The following is a 26,921-nucleotide window of genomic DNA, read 5'->3' as shown; positions in this document are numbered from 1 at the left end:
GTAAAATTGAAGATTTACATAGAAATTATTTCTGAAAAAAATTCAAGAAATATATAAATAAAATATCTTAAAATTGGCAATTTCATGGAAAATTATACAGATAAAATGGTAAACATAAAAAACCTTTCTAAATTAATTGAAGATGGAATTAAAAGCATTTTGTGATGAAATCAGATTTAAATGGAAAACATTTCTGATAAAATACAAGAAATATAGAAAAACATGTTAAAATTGAAGATTATCATGAAAAATAATGCAGATAAAATAGTAGACATAAAAAATTACTAAATTAATTGAAAGAGGATTACAAACATTTTCTGATAAAATTGACGATTTACAAGAAAATTATTTCTGTTAGTCTATGTCTTTTTTTATTGGGGAATTGAGTCCATTAAGAGATATTAATGAATAGTGATTGTTGCTTCCTGTTATCTTTGATGTTATTTTTATGTTTGTATGGTTATCTTCTTTTGGGTTTGTTGGAAGATGATTGCTTTCTTGCTTTTACTAGGGTGTGGTTTCCCTCTTTGTGTTAGTGTTTTCTATGTATTATCCTTTGTAGGGCTGGATTTGTGGGAAGCTATTGTGTAAATTTGGTTTTATCATGGAATATCTTGGTTTCTCCATCTATGATGATTGAGAGTTTTGCTGGATCTAGTAGTCTGGGCTGGCATTTGTGTTCTCTTAGGGTCTGTATGAGACCTGCCCAGGATCTTCTAGCTTTCATCGTCTCTGGTGAGAAGTCTGATGTAATTCTGATAGGTCTGCCTTTATAAGTTACTTTCCCTTTTCTCCTTACTGCTTTTTATATTTTTTCTTTGTTTAGTGAATTTGGTGTTTTGATTATTATGTGCTGGAAGGACTTTCTGTTCTGGTCCAGTCTGTTTGGAGTTCTGTAGGCTTCTTGTATGTTTATTGGCATCTCTTTCTTTAGGTTAGGGAAGTTTTCTTCTGTAATTTTGTTGAAGATATTTACTGACCCTTAAAGTTGGAAATCTTTGCTCTCTCTTCTATACCTATAATCCTTAGGATTGGTCTTCTCATTATGTCCTGGATTTTCCGGATGTTTTGGGTTACATGCTTTATGCATTTTGGTTTTCTTTGACTGTTGAGTCAATGTTTTCTATGGTATCTTCAGCACCTGAGATTCTTTCTTCTATCTCTTATATTCTGTTGTTGATGCTTGCATCTATGACTCCTGAATTCTTTCCAAGGTTTTCTGTCTCCAGAGATGTCTCACTTTTTGATTTCTTTATTGTTTCTACTTTTACTTTTAGATCCTGAATGGTTTTGTTCAGTTCCTTCACTTGATTGTGTTTTCCTATAATTCTTTAAGGGAGTTTTGTGTTTCCTTTTTAATGGCTTCTGCCTGCTGACCCATGTTCTGTATTTCTTTAAGGGATTTTTGTGTTTCCTCTTTAAGGGCTTTTACCTGTTGATCCATGTTCTGTATTTCATTAAGGGAGTTATTTAAGTCCTTCTTGAAGCCCTCTAGCAGCATCATGAAGTACCATATTAAATCCATCTCTTGCTTTTCTGGTGTGTTGGGGTATCCAGGACTTGCTGTGGTGGGAGAACTGGGTTCTGATGTTGCCAAGTAGCCTTGGTTTCTGTTGGTAGGGTTCTTATAATTGCCTTTTGCAATCTGGTTATCTCTGGTGCTGGTTGGTTTTGCTGTCTCTGGCTGGAGCTTGTCCCTCCTGTGGGCCTGTAAGCCTGTGTCCATACTCCTGGAAGACCAACTCTTTTCTGTCAGGGTCTGTGCACAGAAGGCTGTGGAGCTACCTGACTCTGGAGGCAGGAAGACCTCCTTTTGTTTTCTAGTTGCTCTAGCAGAATTTCAAGTACTATATTGAATATATAGTGTGAGAGTGGGCAAACTTGTCTTGTACCTGATTTTAGTATGATTTCTTCTAGTTTGTCTCCCATTAATTTGATGTTGACTGGTGGTTTGCTATATATTATTTTTGTTATGTTTAGGTATGTGCATGTGCCATGAATTCTTGATTTCTCTAAGACTTTTAACATGAAGGAGTGTTGTAATTTGCCAAAGACTTTTTTCAGCATCTAATGAGATGATCATGTGATTTTTTTTCCCTTTGAGTTTGTTTATATAGTGGGTTATGTTAAAGGATTTTTGTATGTTGAACCAACCTTGCATCCCTGAGATGAAGCCTACTTGATTGTGGTGAATGATGGTTTTGATGTGTTCTTGGATTCAGTTTGCAAGAATTGTATTGAGTGATTTTGCATCAATGTTCATAAGTGAAATGGACCTGAACGCCTCTTTCTTTTTGGGGTGTTTGTGTGGTTTAGGTATCAGAATAACTGTGGCTTCATAGAATGAATTAGGTAGTATTTCTTCTGATTCTATTTCATAGAATAGTTTGAGGAGTATTAGTCTTAGCTCTTCCTTGAAGGTCTGCTAGAATTCTACATTAAAAGCATCTGACTCTTGGGCTTTTTTTTGGGGGGGGAAGCTTTTAATGACTATTTCCTTAGCGATTATTGGAGTGTTTAGTTTACCTCATCTTGATTTAACTTTGGTATATGGTATCTGTTTAGAGAATCATCCATTTCATCTAAATTTTTCAGTTGTGTTGAGTATAGGCTTTTGTAGTAGATTTTGATGATTTGTTGAATTTCCTTAGTTTCTGTTATTATATCTCCCTTTTCATTTCTGGTTTCATTAATTTGTATAGTGTCTCTGTGCCTTGTTAGGTTGCCTAAGGGTTTATCTATCTTGTTTATTTTCTCAAAGAATCAGCTCTTGGTTTTGTTAATTCTTTGTATCATTCTCTTTGTTTCTAACTGGTTGTTTTCAGCCCTGAGTTTGACTGCTTTTTGCCACCTACTCCTCTTCGGTGTGATTGTGTCTTTCTGTTATAGAGCTTTCAGATGTTCTGTTAAGGTGCTTGTTGGGATCTCTCCAATAACTTTATGAATGCACTCAGTGCTATGAATTTTCCTCTTAGCACAACTTTCATTGTGTTTCATAAGTTAGGGTATGTCATGTGTTCATTTTCATTGAATTCTATAAAGCTTTTGATATCTTTCTTTATTTCTTCCTTGACTAAGTTATCATTGAGCAGATTTTTGTCAGTTTCCATAAGTATGCGGACTTTCTGTTTTTGTTGTAGTTGAAGTCTAGCCTTAGACTGTAGTGATCTGTTGGAATGCATTGGATTATTTCAATCTTCTTATATCTGTTAAGTCTTGTTTTGTATACAGTTTTATGCTAAATTTTGGACACAGTTACATGAGGTGCTGAGAAAGTGGTCTGTAGATATCCATTAAATGTATTTGGTTTCATGCCTGTTTAATTTTTGTTTCAATGGCCTGTCCATTCGTGGGAGTGGTATGTTTGAAGTCTCCCACTATTAATGTGTGAGGTTCAATGTGTGTTTTGAGATTTAGTAGAGATTCTTTTACAAATATGGGTTCCTATGCATGTCTCAGAATTGAGACTTCCTCTTGGTAGACTTTTCCTTTGGTAAATATGAAATGTCCTTCCCCATCTATTGGAAGTGACCCTTCACCCTCTTCTATTCCTATTATTCTTAGATTTAATCTTTTCATTGTCTCCTGAATTCCCTGGTATTTTAAATTAGGAGCTTTTTACACTTTGTATTTTCTTTGACTAATATGTCAATGTTTTTTATGGTATCTTCTGTGGCTGAGATTCTCTCCTATCTCTTTTATTCTGCTGGTGACTCCTGATCTCTTTCCTAGGTTTTCGTCCTCAAGAGGTGCCTCTACTTGTGTTTTCTTTGTTGTTTATACTTTGAGTTTTAGGTCTTGGAACATTTTGTTCAATTCCTTCACCTGCTCAATTGTATTTTTTATTTGCTTAAGGGATTTGTTTCCTCTTTAAGGACTTCTAACTGATTGCCCATGTTTTCCTATATTTAAGGGAATTACTTATATTCTCTTAAAGGCCTCTTTTATCTTCATGAGATGGAATTTTAGATCAGAATATTGCTTTTCAGGTGTGTTAGGGTATCCAGTGCATGCTGTGGTGAGAAAACTGGGTTCTGATGGTGGCAAATTGCATTGGGATCTTCACTTATTTTCTTGAAGTATATTAAAAAACCAAGCAAAAAGATGTGTTTTTGCACACTTAATTTCTGTTCTGAAATGTTTAATTTAGAGTGAAAGTGTGTACTTGGTGATTCCTTTTTAAGTAATTGACTATTGAGATTATTTTACAACCATCAAAAAGTTGTATCTTTATATCTCCCTGAATAAAATGTATTATAACTGTGAAAATATCAACTAAATTGTAGTATAGTGTTAAATGATAAGTCATTTGCTTTAAGGGGAAAGTCCTTAATTTTTTCCATCTTAAATACTTTTCTTTCTTTAAGTTTATTAATTTGTTTTATACATTACAAATGGTGAAGCCACATGGTCGCTATTGGGAATTGAACTCTGGAACTCTGGAAGAGCAGTCATTGCTTTTAACTCAGCCATCTCTCCAGGACCTTAAATACTTTTCATGGTTAATTTTATGTCATTATTTATAAATTTTGGTCAAATATGAGTGAGTTATTTAATTTATATCTTTTACTGCTCAGAATTAAATTTTTAACCTGAATTTTCGGTTTAGTGATGGAGGGGAAGCTAAGCATCATAGGACCAAACTAGTGATTTCTAATGTCCTTTTCTGCCTATAAGCACTGTTTCCTGATTTCTGAGAAATGGTGAAATTTTTGTATTATTAGTACTTAGAACATGTAGTTATAGTTTGTCTTTTCTTTTTAGGATGAAGTGGCACACACTCTTACTGAAAGCAGAGTACTAAAGAACACCAGACATCCATTTTTAACAGTAAGTACTTAGAGGACTTTTATTATGACATTTTACATTTAGTGAGGTTTTTAGTATAGAATGAAACTATGACTATTTTAAGTAACATTAACTTATATGTACTACATTTTTATGACAGACTGTAAGTTCAGTTTCTTTAAACTGTTGAGAGATGTGTATTCTTTATGATATGCATTTGTGATCCCCCTATTATCTATGTACAACTTTTTAGAAACTTTTTTCTTTTCTCCCATGAATCTCCCTGACTTTAAATATGTCCACATCACAAGAAGGTCACTTCTGTAATTTTAAATAATTCATTAATAAGGTAGACATTTAAAGTTTATTGTTCAACTAATAATATAATACAGGCATAACATTTCATGACTGTATTCCAGTATCAAGGAATCTGACAGGAGGCATTCCACGTGTTTGAGGCCAACCTGAGCTCCCTAGTGAATCCTAGAACTACCAGAATTACAGTGTCAGAAATATCTGAAAGGAGAAAAAGTGAAGATTTTATATTTCTTTTGTTTGGTGTCTTCAGACAAACAAATGACTACACAGCTTCAGTTTTCAAAGGTCAAATTTTTAAATGTACAGACTCCATAAAAACAAGACCTTTTGTGATGAAAGTACAGGAATGTAAAATTAATAAATGCAGAATAAGTTCTTCTATCTTTTCTTCCTTAGAAAAAATATAAGTAGTGACTTAATGTATGTAGAATGTTTTCAGGTAGGCTATTTTCCATCCAGTCTGGTTATCTGGGTACTAGATAATAATTGCAAAGCTTATGTATGCCTCTTGTTTGTACAAAGCATATTAAGATTAAAATGAAGAACTACAGTTTAAAATTGGAATCCTTTATTAAATAGTCTAAGATTATCTAGACATTTTCACAACTATAAGTAGATACCTCGTCTTTGTTAAATTGTTTTATGTCTATATTCCAAGGTAATAACATTTTAGTATCTTCTTGAGACTTGCAAACCCACCAGGGTCTACCTTATTGAGTTTTGCTATGTTTTAGCCTTAGTATATACAAAGTAACACTGAAACTATTTTGGATATAGTTAATAAGAGCAGCAATATTCCTGAGGAACTTTTACTAGAGTTCCTTTAGAGACTGCAAAAAATAAAAACTAGCACACTGAGTTCTAAGTCGGTCTCAGGTGACACAGTGCATTGAAGTGCTCATCACAGTTACCAAATGCACTTTTGTTTACTGTATTCTCAGAAAGCACTACTATGAAGTAAATGTAATCGTATGGAACAGTATCATTTCATCAATTATGATTTTAAGTGTTTTATTTTTGGTACCATTATTAACATTGTTTTCTTTTTCATTTTAAGTCCTTGAAATATTCCTTCCAGACAAAAGATCGTTTGTGTTTTGTGATGGAATATGTTAATGGTGGAGAGGTGAGTCAAGAAGTCAATCTAGCATTTGCATGGAATACATCAATAAAAGCATTACATACAGTATGAATCATGGTGCTTCTTAGCTCCACAGGGGTTTGCATAGTTCTTCCTGTGGAGTAGAAAAAGGATGGGTATTTCTAATCAAGTGTTTCGATCATATTTTAGCATATCGTATTCTTTATTTTACTTTACTTTTGAAAGATAAGCATGCTTTTATACCACAATTAGCTGATCTTTTTGTTTGTCCTTGAATATTTTGGTTAGTAGTGAAAGATGATAATGAAGAAATTTAAGTGATCTTACAATTTCGAATAGAAATTAAATCACTTCACTAGTACTTTTATCTTCATCCTATTTTGAACAAAATCAATGTGAGATAGAACTGTAATATATAGAAATAGTAACTGGAAATACTTTAAATATCTAACTTTCTGAAATATACTAAGTAGAAGCTTGTATTTTATACTTTTAAATATTCTTATTTTCCAATCTAAATAAATAACTGATATAGAATATTTTTCAAAAATTGATATTTAGAATTTATGTCTAGATTAAGAATATATATCTAAATTGATATTTAGAAATTATGTTTCCTGAAATTTCCTTCACTCACATAGTAATTGTACTTGAATGTAGAGATAGTACAGATTTTTCTGACATTGCCTTTGCTACAGAGGAGTATGTTGGTTCTGTTGTGAGCATATTACAGTTAGAATACCTAATCCTCAAATACAAATAAATTACTAAAGGACAATTCTTCATTAAAGATAGACTTTGAGTCCCCTTTTATTAGTGGACTGAGTAATTAGAAGTTCAAATAGAGATGATAGCGTGCCATCAGTGGATGAGCACAAAACAAAGAAAACTTGAGCACTAGAATAATAATAACCTAGACATAGAATATGTGGAGCTTCATTTAGATATCCATGAAAATATGAAGATGATGATGACTTGGTGCTGTGGGACTGGCACCTTAAGAGTTAGGTTGGTGGTATGGGTTAAAAACACTATTGTGAGGATTCATACCCTATTTATTCATACCCATGTGAAATTGTTGGATATATTCAAATTATGAAAAAAATTCAGAACAAGGCTATAACATTGATTTTTTATGAAGTTTTTACTATCCTTTTGAAGAACTGTGTGTTGAATTAGAATAATAAAGGGGAACAGATTTGGGAGATATTCACCTAAGGGTTATAATTTTATTCAGAGAGGTGAAAATGAAATTAATGGAAGTTCCGTGCTGGTACCTGTCAGAATTTAAAATACACATATTCTTAGAATCTGTTCTCAACTTGATGAGATACAGAATCTCTTAAGAGATGGGTCTCTGGACATGTCTGTGAAAGTTATCCAAGGTAACTGAGGTGGCAGGACATACCCTCTAAGTAATGCTATTCCCTGCCTGGGACTCTAAGCATTCATCATTCATCAGCGTTGACATGGAGCTGTGGCTGTAGCATGACCAGCTGCCTCAAGCTTCTCTAACTTCCCCACCTGCTTGATTCTAGCCTTGAAGTGTGAGCCAGCATAAACCTTACGTCCTTTAGTTGCTTTTGTCAGGGCATTTTTATCCCAGCAACAAAAAAGCCCTCAGCAATTTCGTTTCCCATAATTATAATCCCAAGAGATAAAGATATATGACCAAATAGTATATGGATAAACACATTTATTATATGAGTATGGTGTCTTGAATGAACATTCAGTAAGTGGCTGCTAAAATATATAAAATGTTGTAAGACGAGAGAGTACAAAGCATGAACTCTCACTATTATGTGAGAGTAATGTAGATCATGAACATGTGTACATGCCTTTCTTGGCGTGTGAATATCTCATTGTCTACGGGAATTTTGAACTGGCCTTGTGACTCAGTACAGGGTGGAAGGAAGGCTTTTCACTGTGAGTTCTTTAGCTTGTGTATTACATACAGATATTGTGTATTTAATATTTAAAAATAAGCAAATAGATGGATGACTAGGAAAGAGAATTATAGAGGAAATAGAAATCTATAGGCAAACCTGAGAGGAGCACGAAGTACAGGGCAGGCCACAAGTCAAGATCTATATAATTAACTTGTAAAGCCTAATCACATTGTAAAGAAATCACGTGCTAATATGCTAAAGCCATGCTCAGTAATTTAGCTGATGTTCAATTTAATGAGAAGTAGAAAAGTATTGGAGAAATGTAATGTCTGAAAACTAATTTCAAATTTGGTTGAAGAAGTTTCCATTTAAACCTTTTGCCAAATTGTCTTCAGCTATATACGTTTTAAAACTTACAAATTGGCCTGGATCTCTCACAGGCTTCAATTTCATCAAAGATATCATGCTATGGTAGAATCCTGTGATCTGACACATTGTTGCTATTCTGTTGAGTTCTCTGTAGGTACTAAGTAACCTACCATTTCTAGGATTGACTCCTCAGGCTTGTTAGCACTGCACATAGTTTGTTGTATTAATGCCTTTGATAAAATTCATTTTAGTTTTTGCATATGACTTTCAGTTACATGTCATTCTTGAAATCCTCTCTTACTTATTCAGATTTCTCATTATTTGGCTGGCATTTTCTCTTCTGTGAACTAAAATCATCTCATTTTAAATTCACATAAGACAGAAGTGCAGGCAGTCAGCATTTGAATTCTACTTACTAATTTGTGGAGGTGTGATTTGGGTGATTTTTAAGTTAAAAGTATTTCAGATTCATGGTGGTGCTTTTAAAACTTGATTTTTTTATTAAATTTGTGGTGCTATAAATATCTTTATTACCAGGAATCTGAGTTATTAAGCTTTATATAGGTTATGTCAGAATTCTGTTGCTTTCACTCAAATCTTTTTTAAAATTCTCAAGCCAAGAAAACTACATTATAATAATCATATTAACATCTAAAGTTCAAGGCAAAATACGCATTATTTTATACTCCATTGTATAATATAATTTTATAGTATTTCAAAAGTAGTTTCCTAAACTATCATGGGACTGCAGCTAAAGTTAACAGAAGACAAGTCTCCTTGTCTAACCTGGTAAGCTGCTTAGCACTATGAGCAGGCACCAGGCAGCTCTCAGTTTTCATGATTTCTGTGCATGGGAGCAAGAGTGCAGAACGGCAGCTTCATGGAAACTAGACTCGGTAACAGTTGCTTACCCCAGAGTGATCCTTACAGGAAACTTCAATTAGGAACATGCACAAACGCGCGCGCGCGCGCGCGCACACACACACACACACACACACGGGGGGGGGGGGGAATGACAAAAATAATAGGTAAATATTTAAAACTATGACCCCCAAAAGAGCACATAATCTTTTGTACTGTTTGTATCTTTTACATACTAAAATACATTTAAAATCCTTTATGATGATTGAGTTACAGCATTGCAGTCATATTTCTCAGTGTTTTGAAGCTATAAGATATGCATCAGAGTTCTTTTCAGCTTGGAATTATTATGTGAGAACTATTGTGAACTTATAGAACAAAACATGTTTTTTAAATCACGGGTATTTTTAAAAATAATGACTTTGTTTATGACATTTTCTTGTGTATACACAGCACATGCGTAGAGGTAAAGTACACCTTTTGGGACTATGTTCTGCCACATGGATCTCAAGGAATCAAATGAGATCACAACGTTTGACTCCGTTGACCTTACCTCCTGAGTCCTCTCACTAGCTGCTGTTACAGCGTGGTCATGTATAAACATGATACTTGTTGTTAACTTCACCCTCACCTTTCACTCCTTGTACCTTCCTCACACTGATCCTTCTCCTGATCCTTCCTCCTTCTAGCTTTGTGTTTTAAATATCAGGATTTCCAGTTCTTCCTTGTTGGTTGAATATTACATTGTGTATGCCTGTGACATTCATCGATGAGCATACAGGCTTATTTCATATTTTATATTTAATTAATCATTCAGAAGTAAATATGGATGTATAAACCATCTCAACAGTGGGCTGGCTGGTGACCCCTTTTGCATACCCCAGAGCAGGTTAGCAGGGTTACAGAGTAGTTCTGCTTTTAGGTTTTAAAGAACGGTTCCCATGGTGGCTGGACTGACCTACATACTACCATCAGTGAGCCTCTCCTTTACCTTGCATCCTGTTTGCTGTCTTGATAACAGCTATTCTTACTGGAGTCAAGTAGAATCTATGCAGTTTGGATATACATTTCCTGTTTGGCTAAAAAAAAAAAAAGTGCACGTTTTCATTTACAAGATACTGAACTCTTTTATAAGAACTATCTTTTTCAGTTCAGTTGTTCATTTCCAAATAATTGGATTATTTCAACTTTTGCTTCTTGGTAGTTTGACTCCTTCATATAATCAGAATGTTAACCCTCTGTTACATGAATAGTTAACAATGCTTTTCTTCCAATTTTAAGGCTTTCTATTCACTTTGATAATTGTTTCCTTTGCTGTGCATGAGCAATTTAATTTCAGGTAATCCAGTTTGTCAATTCCTGCTATTATATTTGGAGCTATTCAAATTGTATTCAGACAGTTATTGCTGTGCATATTCCTTGAAGATTTCTGTTAGTGGTTTTAGAGTCTCAGGACTTTGGATTCAAATGAATTGAATTATTTATAAGTGAAAGATACACATAGTTTCTTTTTTCTTCATTGTAGACTCAAATTTTCTAGTTCCATTTTGTAAAATATTTTATTTCATGTGCTAGAGTTTTTGTTTGCATGTATGTATGCACTGCTTGCATGCTTGGTGCCAGAAGAAAGCTATAAGATGACATCAAATTCTTTGGAACTGTAGTTACAGATGGTTCAGATCTATTGTGTGTATACAGGGAACTGAATCTTAGTCCTCTGCAAGGTTAAGTATTTTTAACCACTAAGCTATCTCTCTTGCACCTTTAGTAACATTTATTAATGAGTAAGTCTTCCTACCCATTTTGTAAGTTTTGATTGCTTTTAGGTGATTCATGGGTTCCTTCCTGCTTTTTCTATTTAATTCTGTTGGTCTCTGTATCTGTATATCTATTTTGTTGTTGTTGTTGTTGTTGTTGTTGTTGTTGTTGTTGTTGTTGTTGTGAGGGCCTTGCTAGCTTTGATATTATGGCTCTGTGATATAATCTGAAGTCTTATTTTTTTTTTTACTTGTAGTATTGCTCATTTGCTTAGATCGCTTTGGCTATTCAGAGTCACGTATGCTTCCATGTAAATATTAGTATTCCTTTTCTAAGTCTGAGAACAACTTCTTTAGAATTTGGCTAGGAAATGCACTTGTACATAGAATGCTTTGGGTGATATAACCGTTTACAATAATAATTCTGTTTATTCACAAATATGGAAAAGCTTTTTCACTTCTAATGTCTTCTTTAATTTATTCAGTGTTTTAAAGTTTTCATTGTACAAGTGTTTACTTCCTGGCTAGATTTATTACTAGGTAATAGTTCTTGTGTAGGCTTTTGTGAATGACATTATTTTCCTGGTCAGCATTTTTGTTACTTGTATATTGGAAAGCTACTGATTTTTGTTTGTTTGTTTGGATCCTGTTCAAAGTATTTATCAGACTTAAGAGTACTTTGATTGGGTTTTATAGTCTTTTAATATAGTCTAGAAACAGATAAATTGAGTTCTTTTCTATTCATCTCTCTTATTTATTTGTACTGCCTTAATGCTCTGGTTAAGAATTCAAAGACTACAATAAATATAAGAGTAGTGAATAAACACTCTTGTTCTTTATTTTAAAGAAAATATTTTAATTTTTGCACATTTAATGTACAGTTGCATATATACATGCATATATATATATATATATATATGTGTGTGTTTTAAATTGCCTTTTTATGTGATTGTATTATACTTTATTCCTAATTTCTCTAGGATTCTCATCATAATGGAATACTGAACTTTGCCAAAACCTTCTCTGCATCTGTTGAAATGATTGTGTAATTTCCACTTTTTCTTCTGTTTATGCATCATTTATATTCCTTGCATATCTTGAACTATTAACTTGTGTATCACATTTTATTTATTGATTTGCATATGTTGAACTATCCTTAAATACCCGAAATAAAACCTGCCTCATCATTATGTAGGATTTCTTCAATATGTTATTGCATTTGTTTTCAAATACTTTATTGAGTAGTTTTACATCTTTATTCATTAGGGGTAGCTTATTACTTTCTGTGATTTTTCTACTTTATTTTAGATTTCCATGAAGGTAATACTGCCTTACCAGATGAATTTTGATAGCATTCCTTTTCTATTTTGTGGAACCTTTTGAGAATATTACTGTTTTCTCTGGAAAATGTGATAGAATTTGGAAGTAAATTGTTTTGGACTGGGGCTTTTCTTTTTGGGGAGATTTTATTAGAATTTCAATTTTATTCCTTGTTGTAATTCTAAGTAGGTTATGTCTGTGTAATTCGTTTAATTTTAGTATATAATATATTGAAATGCTTACCTGAGTTTTCTATTTTATTGGAAGATACATTTTCAGTTAGTATTATCCTCATATTGTCTTTAATTTTATTATGTTATTACTCAACATAATAAATCTTCTCTTTTGATTAGTTTGTCTGCGGGGAGGGGTTCCAGAGTGTTTAATTTTTGTTGTATTGTTTATATTATCCTTTAAGATTTCATTTCATTAATTGTTGCCCTCATCTCTAATCTCTATAATTTGTTTGTATTTAATGCTTTTGATTGATTGTATTCCGGTTTTCTTGAGTGTTGAAGCTGCATCATTAATTTTTAGTGAGCTCTCTGTAATTTAAACTCTTGAATATGTTTCTCTTTTTTTTTTTAATTTTACAATTTTTAAGAAAATTTTCCCTAACTTCTTTAATATGACCCACAGATCACATAAGAACATCTTATCCAATCTTTATAAGTTTGTATACTGTTCATAGTATCTTTGCTATGTATTTCTCAATTTCTTCTGTCATTATCTGATTAGACAAAATATGCATTTAATATTTAAAGTTAAGTCTTGCATGTTACCTATTTTATAGAAAATTTTATGGCTAGGCAAAATCATGTGTTTCACAGCAGTTGATTGGAATATTCTACAGATAATACCTCTTTAAATGTGAAGTTTCTTGATTCCTTTTTTTTTTCTTCCTGTGAAGGTGGGTTTGAAAAGGATGTCTGCATTTCTTACTTTTATAATATTTGGACCTAGCTTTAATACCCAGTACTGGTTGCTTAGTGAAATTGATCATGTTGATGAGTTCTCTCTTTATTGTTGTGCATTAACTCCCTATATCTCTTGAACCTAAGTTGAACCTGAATCTTCATTGTCAGAAGTGTAGCTGCTCTTGCTTGCCCCCGTTTTCAATTAACTTGGCATAGGTTGGTGGTTTTTGTTATTTTTGTTTTGTTTTGTCTTGTTTTTCACATTCATGCACTTTTATTATTGAAATGTCTTTCTTGAAGACATCCAGCAGTTGGATCTTGCTTTAAAATCTACCCTGCTTGTCTGCCTCTTTTGATTGGACATTTAAGACCAGTAATGATTGAAAGATATTTGCCATAATTTTAAGATATGTATTTGTTGCAGTTCTTCTTTTCTGTGTATGTTTCCCATTAAGTATCATTAAAATGCTGGCTTATCAATTGGCAATTACTCCACTTTGTACTTTTTTGGAATATCTTTAATTTTCATTAATTAATTAATTATAGACATTACTATATTAATCTTCATTAGTAGTTGTAGTAGTCTGATTTGTATTGATCTGATAAGCTGTATGAGAAAAAGCATAATAGAGAGTAAAAGTTATTTAACTTAGAAATTGCAGTTGTTGTTGGGGATGTAAGGGCATGAAGTCATGTCAGGAACTTGGGGGCAGAAACTGAGGCACAGACCATGAAGAGGTGTTGCTTACTGCCTTGCTTTCCATGGCCTGGTCAGCCTATATTCCTATACAGTCTAAGATCATTTGCTAAGGTGTGGCTGAGTCCTCCCACATCAATAATTAATCAAGAAAAATGTTCCCTCCAAATTTTCTACCTATAGGCTGTTCTAGTAGAGGCATTCTACTGAGGTTCCCTCTTCCTGGATTTCCCTAACTTGTATCAAGATACAAAACAACAAAAACAACAGCAGCAACAAAACCCCAACCAGCCTATGAGCCAACCAACCAAGCAAACTAGCTAGTAGACAGTTTCTGCCACAGCTTGAAAAGATGTTTCCATGTTTTCCTGGCTTTTATGGCTTTTCCCAAGACATTATTCCTTGCACTTTATATTTTTTCTTCTCCCTTTTAATATTGTCTCTTTGTTTGGTATCCATAGTCTTTTTAAAGTATGTATATATGTGTGTATGGGTGTGTGTGTATGTATGTGTGTATGTGTGCTTTTTGAGATAATTATCTTGTTTCCCATTTCCATTTTCTCTTTCCAAACCTTCTTATATACCCCTTCTTGCTCTTTTACAAATTCATGACCTCTTTTATTCATTAATTGTTGTTACACACACACACACACACACACACACACACACACACTTCTAAATTTGTAAGTACAACCTGCTCAGTCTGCATGGTGTTACTTGTATGTGTGTTTTCAAGGCTGAACCTGGTATGCTCTTTCCTGGGGATGACTTTGTCCTGCTCTCAGCCTTCCTTAATTGCCTGTAGTTCTTTGTGTAGGTTTGAACATTGCAAAAGGGGCACAAAGAGTGTAAGAGCCAAAGGACCAGGGAGTTTGCTGTGAGATTATGTCTCCTAGAAATACCAGAAGCTACAGCCAAGAATTGCACCAAGATGAAGATCCAAATACAAGACCAACAAGGACAAGAGCAATACTTGCAGTCTTTTAGAGCAGGACATGGAGAAGGTCTTTTGTTTCTTATATCTATGTAGCTGCCTGCGGCCATGGAGAACCTGGTACCTGGAAAGAAAGCTGGGGCTTGATAGGATAGGCAGGAGAGAGAAATATGGAGCCAAGACAAAGTTCTCTGATCAAGGCTCAAAGTTTTAATTTTTAGTTCTGCATTTATATTGGTAAAGACCCAGCATTAGTTTCATCTGGGTTCTTGTTTTAAAACCAGCCTCAGCAGGCAGTCTTGTTTCTAAAGAATACTGTGGTAAACAGGAGACTCCACCCCAGGTGGGCTAGGCAACTGGGCAAGGCAAACAAGGTCTGATTAGCCTGCTCAAGACTGGGGAAAGTAGTATTCCATTGTGGAAATATACCACATTTTCTGTATCCATTCCTCCATTGAGGGATACTACTCAGCAATTAAAAACAGTGAATTCATGAAATGCTTAGGCAAATGGTTGGATCTGGAAAATATCCTAAATGAGGTAACCCAATCACAAAAGAACACACTAGGAATACAGTCACTGATAAGTGGATGTTAGCTCAGAAACTCTGAATATCCAAGACACAATTCACATTATCAAATGACTACCAAGGAGGAAAGAGAGGTCCCTGGTCCTGAAATGCTTGTTCCAGCATTGTAGGGGAATACCAGGACAGAGAAGTAGGAGGGGGATGATAGGAGAATGGGTTGAGGGAAGAGGGCTTAGGTAACTTATGGAGAGGGGGAAAAATCAGTTTGAATGTAAACAAAGAATATTGAAAATAAAAAGTTTAAAAAAAAAAAAGACTGGGGGAAGGGTGCGTGTCTACTTCAGTTTAAATGCCTCCCGTGCTCTAATGCCTATTTCTTTTTCTGATTTGGGAATCTTGTACTCCAATTTCATTGGATAGATTTTCTATGCCTTTATTTATTGTTTTGCTTCTTCTCTTATCCTGTCAATTCTTGTGTTTTGTCCTTTGGTTATTTTTCAGAGTCATTTAAAGTTGTAGTCATGTTTATGTTTTCTTTATTTTTTAATTTAGTAATATTTCCTTAACCTCATCTTCAGTCCCATATAGTCTATATTCTGCTTGATCTAGCCTATTTGAAGTCACTTTTCTTTTATCTACTTTAAACTTTTTTTTTTGAAAATTTCATATGCATATATAGTTTATCTCGATTATATCCACTACCTCATCCTTCTTTTCAGCTTACCATGACCATTCCCCAAATCCATGCCATTATAAAGAAAGAAATACTTTTAATGCTTAATTCAACTAGTGCTTCCTTTATGCTCATGAGTTTGGGACATGAACAACCTACCAGTGACACCCTTCCAAAGCCATCTTTTGCCTATAGTTCCTCAGATGGAGATGGGGCAGTTGTATCTGACTTGGTATTATACTGGTCTTATGCAGGGAACATAAGTGTGAGTATGGTAACAGCTGTGCAAGTTCATGGATACCTGTGCAGACGACAGCACTCACTCTGCCTGGCTACCTTCTTTTCACACCTTATTTTCTCATGTTGTTTGAGTCTTGGAGTACAGTGGGGGGGTGTTGATATCGATGGCTCATCTATCACTGAGCACTCAAAGTTGCTTATTCTTAGCACTTTGAATAAGAATGCACCTGCATTAAACTTTACCCATTACAGTAAGAAGCTCATTTGGCCAAGGCTGGGAATAACACAAATCTGTGGGTATAGATAAAAATATTTAGAAGATAATTTGATAATATAACCATTACAAAACAACATCAAAGGATTCTCTCTTAGAGAATATACCTTCTCTAGCTATAAGTTTTAACTCTGCTTACATTACTAAGCACGAATTCCATTTTGTGGAGCAGTACTCAAATCCATCAAGAGTTGTTGATACCCATAGACAGTCTTGATTATTCCAGGTGGCACAGCTTGCCTGGCAGGTCTGTATGTTATAATGCAGTGTTAAATGCTAGGAATTAAATATTTTCATCATGTTTTTTATTTCTAGTATTTCTGTGTCCCTGTATTTATCAAATCTCAGTTTTCTTGCAGAACTGTGTTGCTGACTATTATGTAGGCCTGACATTAATGTCTTTATTTTATCTTCTTGTTAAAAGTGCCCAGCATTTTTATTTCAATATCTTATAATTCAGTTTTAAGCTTCAAGCGATTCTATACTGCCTTTTTTAAGTTTCTAAGTTAGAATTTATGCATCAGTTAGTGTGTATATGCCTTTGAAAATAAAATAATTTAGTGATTTTAAAATGTATTGAAGCTTATTTTAATAATCATATTCCAGATAATCATTACCTGTTGTACTCATAGTCTCAATCATTTTCATTAGAAAACAATGCAAAAAATCAAAAGTAATTACTTTCATTACCTCTCTCTTTAGGATTGATTAACAAAGGTTAATGTTATAGACATGTAAATTATAGAGATATTGCTTCTTCATATCAAAGTTTAATACAAGATTTTTTTTTGAGTTATACATAAAATCCCTGAGATTGATTAGGATAATTGAAAAGAACCTTAGGTCAATCTTGCTCTGAAGCAGTGGCATAATGGTCACTGTATTACCTGCTGTTTATGATGTGAACATTTGAAGCCTCCTCCATATTTCCTCTGAGGATGTAACAGAGCTGTATCTTCTCTTGTATATTTCTAGTAGTTCAAACACTGTAGGGTGATCGTTTTAGAGCTATGCTCATTTTATGAGTATGTGTGTTTTACATGTCTGCCTGCCTGCCTGCCTGCCTGCCTGTCTGTCTGTCTCTGGGTATGCACCATGTGGATGCAGTGCCCATGGAAGCAAAAGAGGAGTTAACATAACTGTTAGACAGTATATGGGTACTGGGAACAAAACTCTTGTCCTTTGCAAGAGCAGTAAATGCTTTTAACTATTGACTTTAAGTATAATAGTACCCTGAGATTCTGCCCCTAGTTTAACTAAATTTTAGGATTTTACTTAGTTTCTTGGGTTTAACAATTTCCTTGTTATCAATAATTCTAAAATTGAATTATAACATCAATTGTATATTTAAATTTCAGTAGTTCAGAATAAAGCCCATTGCTCCTGTGTTCCCATCACCAATTTTTTTCCTCTATATTGTTTTCAGCAACTCAGCCAGCCACAAGAAAACCTCAACATCATTGATCTCTCCCTTGGTCCAAATTCCTCTGGAGTATTGATTGTCTTGAAGGGTGCTTATGGTTTCCTTAGTCGTTGGCCCTCAGAAGCACTCGTCGAGATCAGACATACCTTCTGGTGTTCCCAAGCATACACATTCTTCCCAAGCCTTTTATAGTACTTGCCATGTTTCAGCAGTGTCCTGTCCTGTGGGTTAGTGCTTTTCCTTTAATGTCTGAAGGTTTCTATAGCAGTTAGTACTAATAGCTGATGAGTAACTTTTGTGTACTTTTAGAAATTATTTACATGTCCTCAGATTGTTTTTATTACTTAAAGATTATGATCTTTTTGTGTGCAAAAGTTTTTAATACTCCTTATCTATGTAATAGAATTCCAACTCTACCGTGGTAGACAACACCATAAATAAGCTAGCCTCTCTCCATCTCTTACTTCATCTCCTTCATCTCCTCCCCCTCCCCACTTTTCATTCTAAATGTGTATTATTCTTTAGCCACATAATTCCATGTTCTCTACTAATATTTGTATTTTGCATAGGGAATGTGTGGATTTTGTAAAGGGAAATTGGAGAATAACAAGGAGATCCAGGAATGAGAGGGAAGATGAGGATGGTTGGGAATGGAAACAATCAAAAGCACATGTAACTATGAAAGTCACAGTGCAAGCCGTTTTCTACATAGTGAATATGCACCACCCACAAATACTGCTTTCTACAAATGATTAATCTTCCCCTACTGTGTGCGGCTGCTGTGCTAGGTTACATAGAAATACAAAGGTGGATACATTTACATTCTAAGTAGTAATCTTTTATATCTCTTATGTTTTCCTTTGGTGAAAAGTCCTAGCTTTTCACAACTTAAGTGTAGTTTATCTGTGGCATATCCCTAATCATCCTAGGTACCAAAGTGTTGTTAATAACCATATCATAAAATATATTGCAGCCTGCTGTTTTTGTGAATATTCATACATCTCCCCCATTAAAGTAGAATTCCTTGATGGTGGGGATTATGTCTGTTTTTTGTCATTTTGTTGAGGTTTGATTTCTACATGGAAGGTTATAGGTATTTACTGAGTTTGGAGATGATCCCTAACCACAGGCAGAGCTGTAAATAAGACAGTGCTTGTTGTCCCAGTGACAAAGGATGCTGGTGGGGTGACACAGGAGTGGATTGGTTGGGGGGGAGCACCTGCTAGAGGCAAGGGGAGGGGCCATGGGCTTGGGGGACTTGTTGAGGGGAGACTAGGAAGGGGGGCAACATTTGAATTATAAATAAGTAAAAAGGAAAATGAATTATTGTAGCCTTCTGTTTTCTTGCCCTAGTGCACTACAGAGTTACTTTATTGATAATTCATGTCCATTAATGGATATTAGATTGACATGTTGGTTTAACAACAGGGTGGACATGATGGTCCAGCAGGTTAGGACACTAATGAGGAAAGCTGTTAAACCACAGCCAAGAAAGAGAACACAGGCAGTGCCCTAACCTCCAAAAGCCAGACGGAGAAAGGATTATAAATAGATCATTGGACTTTGCAATTATAGATCACTGCTTGTCTTTACACGAGTGAATTCCATAAAGAAGCAAAAGTAGACATCATATGGCAATGAGTTCTAAAATACAGAGTTCTTCCTCTTAATTATAAAACTTGAGCTGATATTTTTATGGAAGCTGGCTGCCAGACAAAATGTAGCTATATCATCTATATAAAGACCTAGAATCCTGAATACATTATATTAATTTAGAGAGGCTCTATATCTCTTTTGACAGTGGATAGCCAGTGGTAGAATTGATTTTTTTTTCCTTAAGAGATCTAGAGACTTAAAAAGACTATTGCAGCAACATTGTGATCACAGCGGCCGTCGACACCACTGGCATGTTAGACTCGGCTTGGCAGTGCCAAATTTTTCATTTTTTTTCTTATTCTTCAGAAATAAAACATCAATGCCTTCTCAGCATTGGTGTCCCAAATTTGACAAAGCATGGTAATAAAGTAGGTAACATCATAGTTTATATATGTCTTATAAACTGTTTGCCACTAATATAACTAGTGTTTTTTTCAGTAAGTTTTAGCACTATCACAACTCTTTCTCCCCTGTCTTTACTTGGTTCAGTGATCACACACAAGTTTATATTAAAAATGATTTAGGTAGACATAGGCATAAGAAAAGGAAGAAGGGATGAATGCATAAGAATTCTGTTACTCCACATTGCTGTTATATGTTAAACAAGCCTTGGCAAGCCATAATTCTTAGCAATTTATTATGAGTTAATGATTTTTATGGAAATACCTATTTTCTGACCTTACAGTTCAAAGCACATTTTTCTGATTGATTTTTCTTAATCATAGATGTGTTTCGTGTGTCCATTGTGACATCTTAGTAGTTTATTCAGGACCAAACAGCCTTTCATTCTTGCCACATTACTTTTTTTCCTCCATTTATTACTTGTCCTTCATTTCTATAGAAATTCTTTCAATTTTGTAAAGTAGAGACTGATGTTTATTACCAGTTCTATATAATTTGATTTTATGGACTTGTATATTTTATTATAATCCATATTTACTCTATTAATTGTATTTAAATATGTATTAAACAAACACAAAAATCAAACCTGTTGCACTTATGTTTATATAGGATGGAAATATTTTAGATTAGCAATCTTGGCAGATTTCCTAATAAAGTATAATAGTTCAACAAAGATTGAATATCAGTTACTAGCTCCTGCTTCTTGACACCTATTGTTCTAAGAAATTAGATGTTTTTATGATAAGTTTAGTGTTGTTTAACTTTTTGTGGTACTGGGAATGGAACACAGGGCCTTACAAATATTAGGCAAACACTGTCCCTATAAACCATTCCCTCTGCTGAGAAATAAGATATAGAGGCTAATTACTGAGTGATAAAGCTAGAATTGAATTTGTAGTCACAGTAAGAGCCCAGCAGATATTTTTTGACTGTTGGCATAATTTTGATCGATTAGGAAATGAATGGGTTTATAATGTACAAGATCACAGGAGAAAAATCACAGTTAAAATGCAAACAAAAGGGGTATACTTTGCACACATGTGAGGAGTGATGGAGGCCTCAGGCCAGTTTTAGTTAGTACTGTTAAACAGAAAACTTAAAGTCTTGAAAATACTTATTACAGCAAGTGTTATTTCAAACTTTCAAAGTATTTCTAGAAATATGAGAAATAGCAGTTTAGACTATGACTAGCTTACATAACTGAGTTTGAGTAAGTCCACATTTTTTCTTGAAATCAAATATAACAAATAAAAACAACATTCATGCTTGTATTCATTTATTTTGATAATGTCAATATTTATTCCTTGTAAGAGTGGAACAGCAGTATACTTAGAAGGAAATGCAATCTAATGATGCATACTTTTTCCTCTGGTACCTGAAGGTTAAATGGGTGGCAAGCAGAATGCCTTAAACAAGATTGGTATATTGATTAAAACGCTGATTTAACAGCTCGCAGTTTCCCCTTGGAAACCTGCAAAAGATAAGCCAGCTGCTGTCTTAGAGTGCTCAGTGTCCACTGAGAGTACACTATCTATCATCACAATATGGTGATGAGAGGTGTTTTATGTTTGTGTTAATTTCCCCCACTAAATCAGTAATTATTACAATCCTGTCCCTGCTGTTTACCCTGCAGCTGTTTTTCCATTTGTCGAGAGAGCGGGTGTTCTCTGAGGACCGCACACGTTTCTATGGTGCAGAAATTGTCTCTGCTTTGGACTATCTACATTCTGGAAAGATTGTGTACCGTGATCTCAAGGTAAAAAAAAAAAAAAAAAGTAATGAAAATTGGTTTTTTTGCAGAGACTGTAGGGACAAACAGAGTAATTACAAAGTTACAGAGTTTTGAGACAAGCACTTTTCTTAGGAATGTTGTTGGCTGTAGTTAGTCTGAAATTTCACTCTCTGATAAGTAAGTGGCTTTTTAATGATTTTGGTTTGCTGCATAAAAATTCTCTTGACTATGCAACACAAATCTACCAAGAATAGTTCAGTTTTCTGTAAATGCCCTAGTTACAAAATTGGTAAGCATCTGAGTCAAATTTGCAAGTTCATTTTTATATTCAAACTTCATAAAATGTTTATGAAGAAGCTTCAATAACAAGGTTATAAGAAGGAAATATCTATTTTCATTATAGTGTTAACTTTTTGATAGGATCATTTTCCCCACATATTTTTCTGTAAACTCAGTAGTTTGCTTAGTTTTTCATTTGTCAGAACCCAGTATTGCTTGTGTTGGTAAAACATCTCTGAGCTCTTGTGAGTAGCCCTTAGAGCCAGAATCACCTGAAAGGCCAGGTGGTAAATACTTGGGCCTATTCTACCTGTCAAGGTATTTATTGGAACCATTCTGCTCTGCCACTGAAAGGTAAAGGCATCCCTAGCCATTATGTAAACCAATATATTTGGCCATATGTAGTCTTTACTTAAGAGGCAGTTGGAGGTTTAGATTTGATTTATAAACTATAGTTTGCTGCTTCCTTCAGGAGATCCTGTGAGTAAATGGTAATTATCATGATGCAGTCATGAATAAGGTTGGCTTTGTTAAGAATTCTGATCATGGCATATTTTCAACAACAGATTCGTATTTTAGCATCTTCCTTAAAATGTTAATCCTAGGGCTGGGAGCACAGCTCAGTGAAAGGCACTTGTACACATTAGATATGGCACTGAGTTCCATCTGAGGACGTGGGCAGCTCTTTCTGTCCCTAACAGACAGGGAAGCCAGGAGTAGCAGTCCACCTGTCCTCCACCCACTTGGGGCACTGTCGGTATATTTGATTTTTATTAGGTTCTTTTATCTCTATCTCCTTCCTAATCCTTATTCCACCCTGATCTCATCCAACCCCCAACACTATGTAGGAGAGAAAGGTTGGAGTGGAAAGGGGATGTAGACCTCTATAGGCCCACCCCACTCCCAGCATCTCATTGGCTCTCAGGTGGCCAGATGTGATGATGCTGTCTCTTTCTCACTGGCTCACTCCATTGCTAGATCCTGCCTCAATGGTCTCTGGTCATGCAGTCAGATTCTAGGTTGGCTCAGGGAGGAAGTATGAGTAGTGCATGCTCCAGCTTTGCAACTTGGTTGCGGGGCTAAATTCATCCTACAGAAACTAAAACTCTCACTGTAGAATACTGACGTATAATCGCAGATGTGAGGCTGCCCTGGGTGATTTAGTGAGACTCTGCATCAAAATAAAAATATAGGATTGGGAGCTAGCTCCGTGGGTAAAGTGCTTGCTGTGCAGTGAGGGACTTGAGTTCTGACTTCAGTACCACATCAAATCCAGTGTGGCCACATGTGTCTGTACTTTAGCACTCAGACAGGGAAGGCATAACCCAAATGGCAAGATTCAGGTTCAGTGATGTCTCATAAAGTAGGTTGGAGAAGTGACTGAGGAAGAAATCCCAGGATCAGTCTCTGGCTTCAGCATGTTCTCACAGGTACACTAAGTACAAATTAACCAAGTGATTGTATTTATATTGGTTAGTTTTGGACCTTGAAATATGGTAGAATTCAGCTTCTTATAAGGAATCTCTCCAACACACACGTGTGTTCATATACACACTGCATGCACATACCAAATGTGTGTGTTTAACCCAGCAGGCTTGCTTACTGTGGGTTGAAACATCAGTACATAGGGGAAAATTGAAATCAGGTGGTTACGCTTACCTGTTTAAATTTGATTAACAGTTGCTGATCATATTTAGAAATAGAAGTTACATGAAATTTTTATGGAATTCCATTTTGTATGAAATTTTGTATGTATCTAAGAAATCATGATTATCCCCTTACTCCTATCTTGTTTATATAAGACCATTTGTAACTCTTAACTTTTATCTAATTATTTAAGCTTTGTTTATAGTTTTTACCTAATTATTTTTATCTAATTATTTAGCTCATTTCAAGATGTTCCTATCACTTTATTTTCTTTTAATTTTTTTACAGTCCAGTCATTATCTATCTCCTAGTCCACCCTCTGCTTTTCCTCATTCCATGCCTCTTTCTCCCCACCTCTGTCTCCAAGAGTATGTTCCCACCCAACTAGACCTCCCCACTCCCCGGGGCCTCAAGTCTGTCAAGGGATAGGTGCATTTTCTCTCACTGAGGCCAGACCCAGCAGTATATGTGTTGGGGGCCTCATATCAGCTGATGTCTCCTGCCTGGTTGTTAGCTCAGCATCTGAGGGATCTGGCGGGGTTGGGGGGGGCAGGGGTGAGGTGGGGGTCCAGGTTTGTTAAGACTGCTGGTCTTCCTATTGGGTTGCCTTCCTCCTCAGCTTCTTCAAACTTTTCCCTAATTCAACCACTGGCGTCCCCAGCGTCTGACAATTAGTTGGTTGTAAGTATCTGAATCTGACTCTTTCAGCTGCTTGTTGGGCCTGTCAGAGGGCAGCCATGCTAGGCTCCTGTCTATAAGCACACCATAGCAAATATTGTCAGGTGTTTGAGCTGGATCCCAATTTGTGCTAGTCACTGGACCTCCTTTCCCTCAGTCTTTTCTCTTTATTTGTCCCTATAGTTCTTTTAGACAGGAACAATTCTGGGTCAGAGTTTTTGACAATGTAATGGCAACCCCATCCCTCCAGTTGATGCCCTGTCTTTCTACTGGAGGCAGATTCAACAAGTTCCCTCTCCTCACTGTAGGGCATTTCATCTAAAGTTCTTCCTTTGAGTCCTGAGAGTCTCTCACCTATCAGGTCTCTGAAACATTCTAGAGTCGCCCCCTTCTCCCCAGCCTCCTGAGGTTGCCTGTTTCCAATCTTTGTGCTAGCCCTCAGGTCTTCAGTCCTGTCCCCCACCCCACCACCAACAATACCTGATCATTTTCCCCTCCCTGTCCTCTCTCCCACTCATGTCCCTCCCTCCTTTTGCCCCACTCTTATGATTGCTTTCTTCTCCCTCCCAAGTAGGATTGAGGTATCCTCACTTGGGCCCTTTAGACTTTTAACCTGCTTGAGTTCTATGGATTGTATCCTGGGTATTCTGTACATTTTTTTGGCTAATAGCCACTTATTAGTGAGTACACACCATGCATGTCATTTTGGGTCTGAGTTACCTCACTCAGGATGATATTTTCTAGTTTCATCCATTTGCCTGCAAAACTCATATTGTCCAAAGTACTAATAGCTAAGTAGTATTCCATTGTGTAAATGAACCACATTTTCTGTATCCATTCTTCCATTGTGAGACATCTGGGCTGTTTCCAGCTTCTGGCTGTCACAGGTAAGGCTGCAGTAAAATTAATAGAACACATGCCCCTGTGGCATGGTGGGGCATCTTTTGGGTATGTGCCCAAGAGTGGTATAGCTATATCACTCTTGTTTACATTTAAGTAACTGTTTTAAAGAATAACCTTTATAAAATATTATTTCATACAGTAATTATAAAATGTAGTATATATTGTTGTATAGTCAATTAAATTATAAGTGAAGGATTACGGTACTGTATTTAAAAATAATGAACTATACATCTACTTCATCTACTTCATCTAAACATCTACTTCAGGTATGATTAAATATCATCCAAATGTCATTCCAAAATGAATACAACTCAACCTAATGATTATATTTAGCTTATTTTAAAATTATAAATATGACATAATTCATCTTCTTTATATCTATCTATATATTGAGTATAGATACTTTAAAAAGTCTAAAGATAACATCAAAAATAACAGGAAGCAATAATCACTAATAATTAATATCTCTTAATATCAATGGATTCAATTCCCCAATAAAAAGATATAGAGTAATAAATATTTTTCATGTAAATCTTCAATTTTATCAGAAAATGTTTGTAACTTCTCTTTCAATTAATTTAGTAATGTTTTTTATGTCTACCATTTTATCTGTATTATTTTCCATGATAATCTTCAATTTTAACATGTTTTTCTATATATTTCTTCAACTTTATCAGAAATATTTTCCATGTAAATATTCAGTTTTATCAGAAAATGTTTATAATTCCACTTTCAATCAACTTAGGAATATTTTTATGCCTACCATTTTATCTGTATAATTTTTTCCATGAAATGGTCAAGCTTAATGTGTTTTTCTATATATTTCTTCAATTTTATGAGAAATATTTTCCATATAAATCTTCAATATTATCAGAAAATGTTTGTAATTCCACTTTCAATAAACTTAGAAATATCTTTATGCCTATCATTTTATCTGTAATTTTCCATGATAATCTTCAATTTTAGCAGGTTATACTATATTTTTCTACAATTTTATCATAAATATTTTCCACATATATCTTCAATTCTATAATAAAATATTTCTACTTCCTTTTTCAATTAATTTAGCAATGTTTTTTATGTCTACCATTTTACTCTTTAACTTTCCATGAAAGTTGTCAATTTTAACATGTTTTTCTATATATTCAATTTTGTCAGAAATATTTTCCATGTAAATCTTCAATTTTATCATAAAATGTTTTTACTTTTTCAATAAAAATAATGAAAAATAAAATGAATTTTAAAATGTTTAGTTAGGTAGCATAATGATAGCTATTTTCTAAGCATACTTAGAAATTGCTATCTCTTCATGAGTTTACCTTTTCCATCACTACTCATATTTATGAATCATACATATAGGAAATAAGAAGGCAGAGAAGCCTGGAGTTAAGGAAAGAGAATAGTTTTGGAATTACTAGGTAGATCCCTGTTAGTGGTGATAGATAGAATTTATAGAGCTCTAAAGAAGACTGTTCGTTTGAATAATGACATCAATATTGAATATAACAGTCAAAAGGGTCTTGTTTAGTATTG

The 26,921-nt window shown here is 34.7% G+C and overlaps 1 protein-coding gene across 3 annotated transcripts in view; it reads left to right on the top strand.

Annotated features, from left to right (window-relative positions):
• Positions 1-26,921, top strand: part of Akt3 (AKT serine/threonine kinase 3) — a 278,591-nt gene that overhangs the window by 205,763 nt on the left and 45,907 nt on the right. For 2 of the 3 annotated variants that reach the window (XM_052200144.1, XM_052200146.1), the window contains exons 7-9: positions 4,765-4,830; positions 6,164-6,232; positions 21,783-21,905. In XM_052200144.1, the coding sequence (XP_052056104.1) occupies positions 4,765-4,830; positions 6,164-6,232; positions 21,783-21,905 (258 nt within the window). The remainder of the gene's footprint in view (positions 1-4,764; positions 4,831-6,163; positions 6,233-21,782; positions 21,906-26,921) is intronic. The other variant, XM_052200145.1, reaches the window with a different exon arrangement.

This window comes from Apodemus sylvaticus, chromosome 12 (genome assembly GCF_947179515.1).
Source record: "Apodemus sylvaticus chromosome 12, mApoSyl1.1, whole genome shotgun sequence".
NCBI classification, from domain to species: domain Eukaryota; kingdom Metazoa; phylum Chordata; class Mammalia; order Rodentia; family Muridae; genus Apodemus; species Apodemus sylvaticus.
This window is presented reverse-complemented; position numbering and strand designations above follow the sequence as displayed.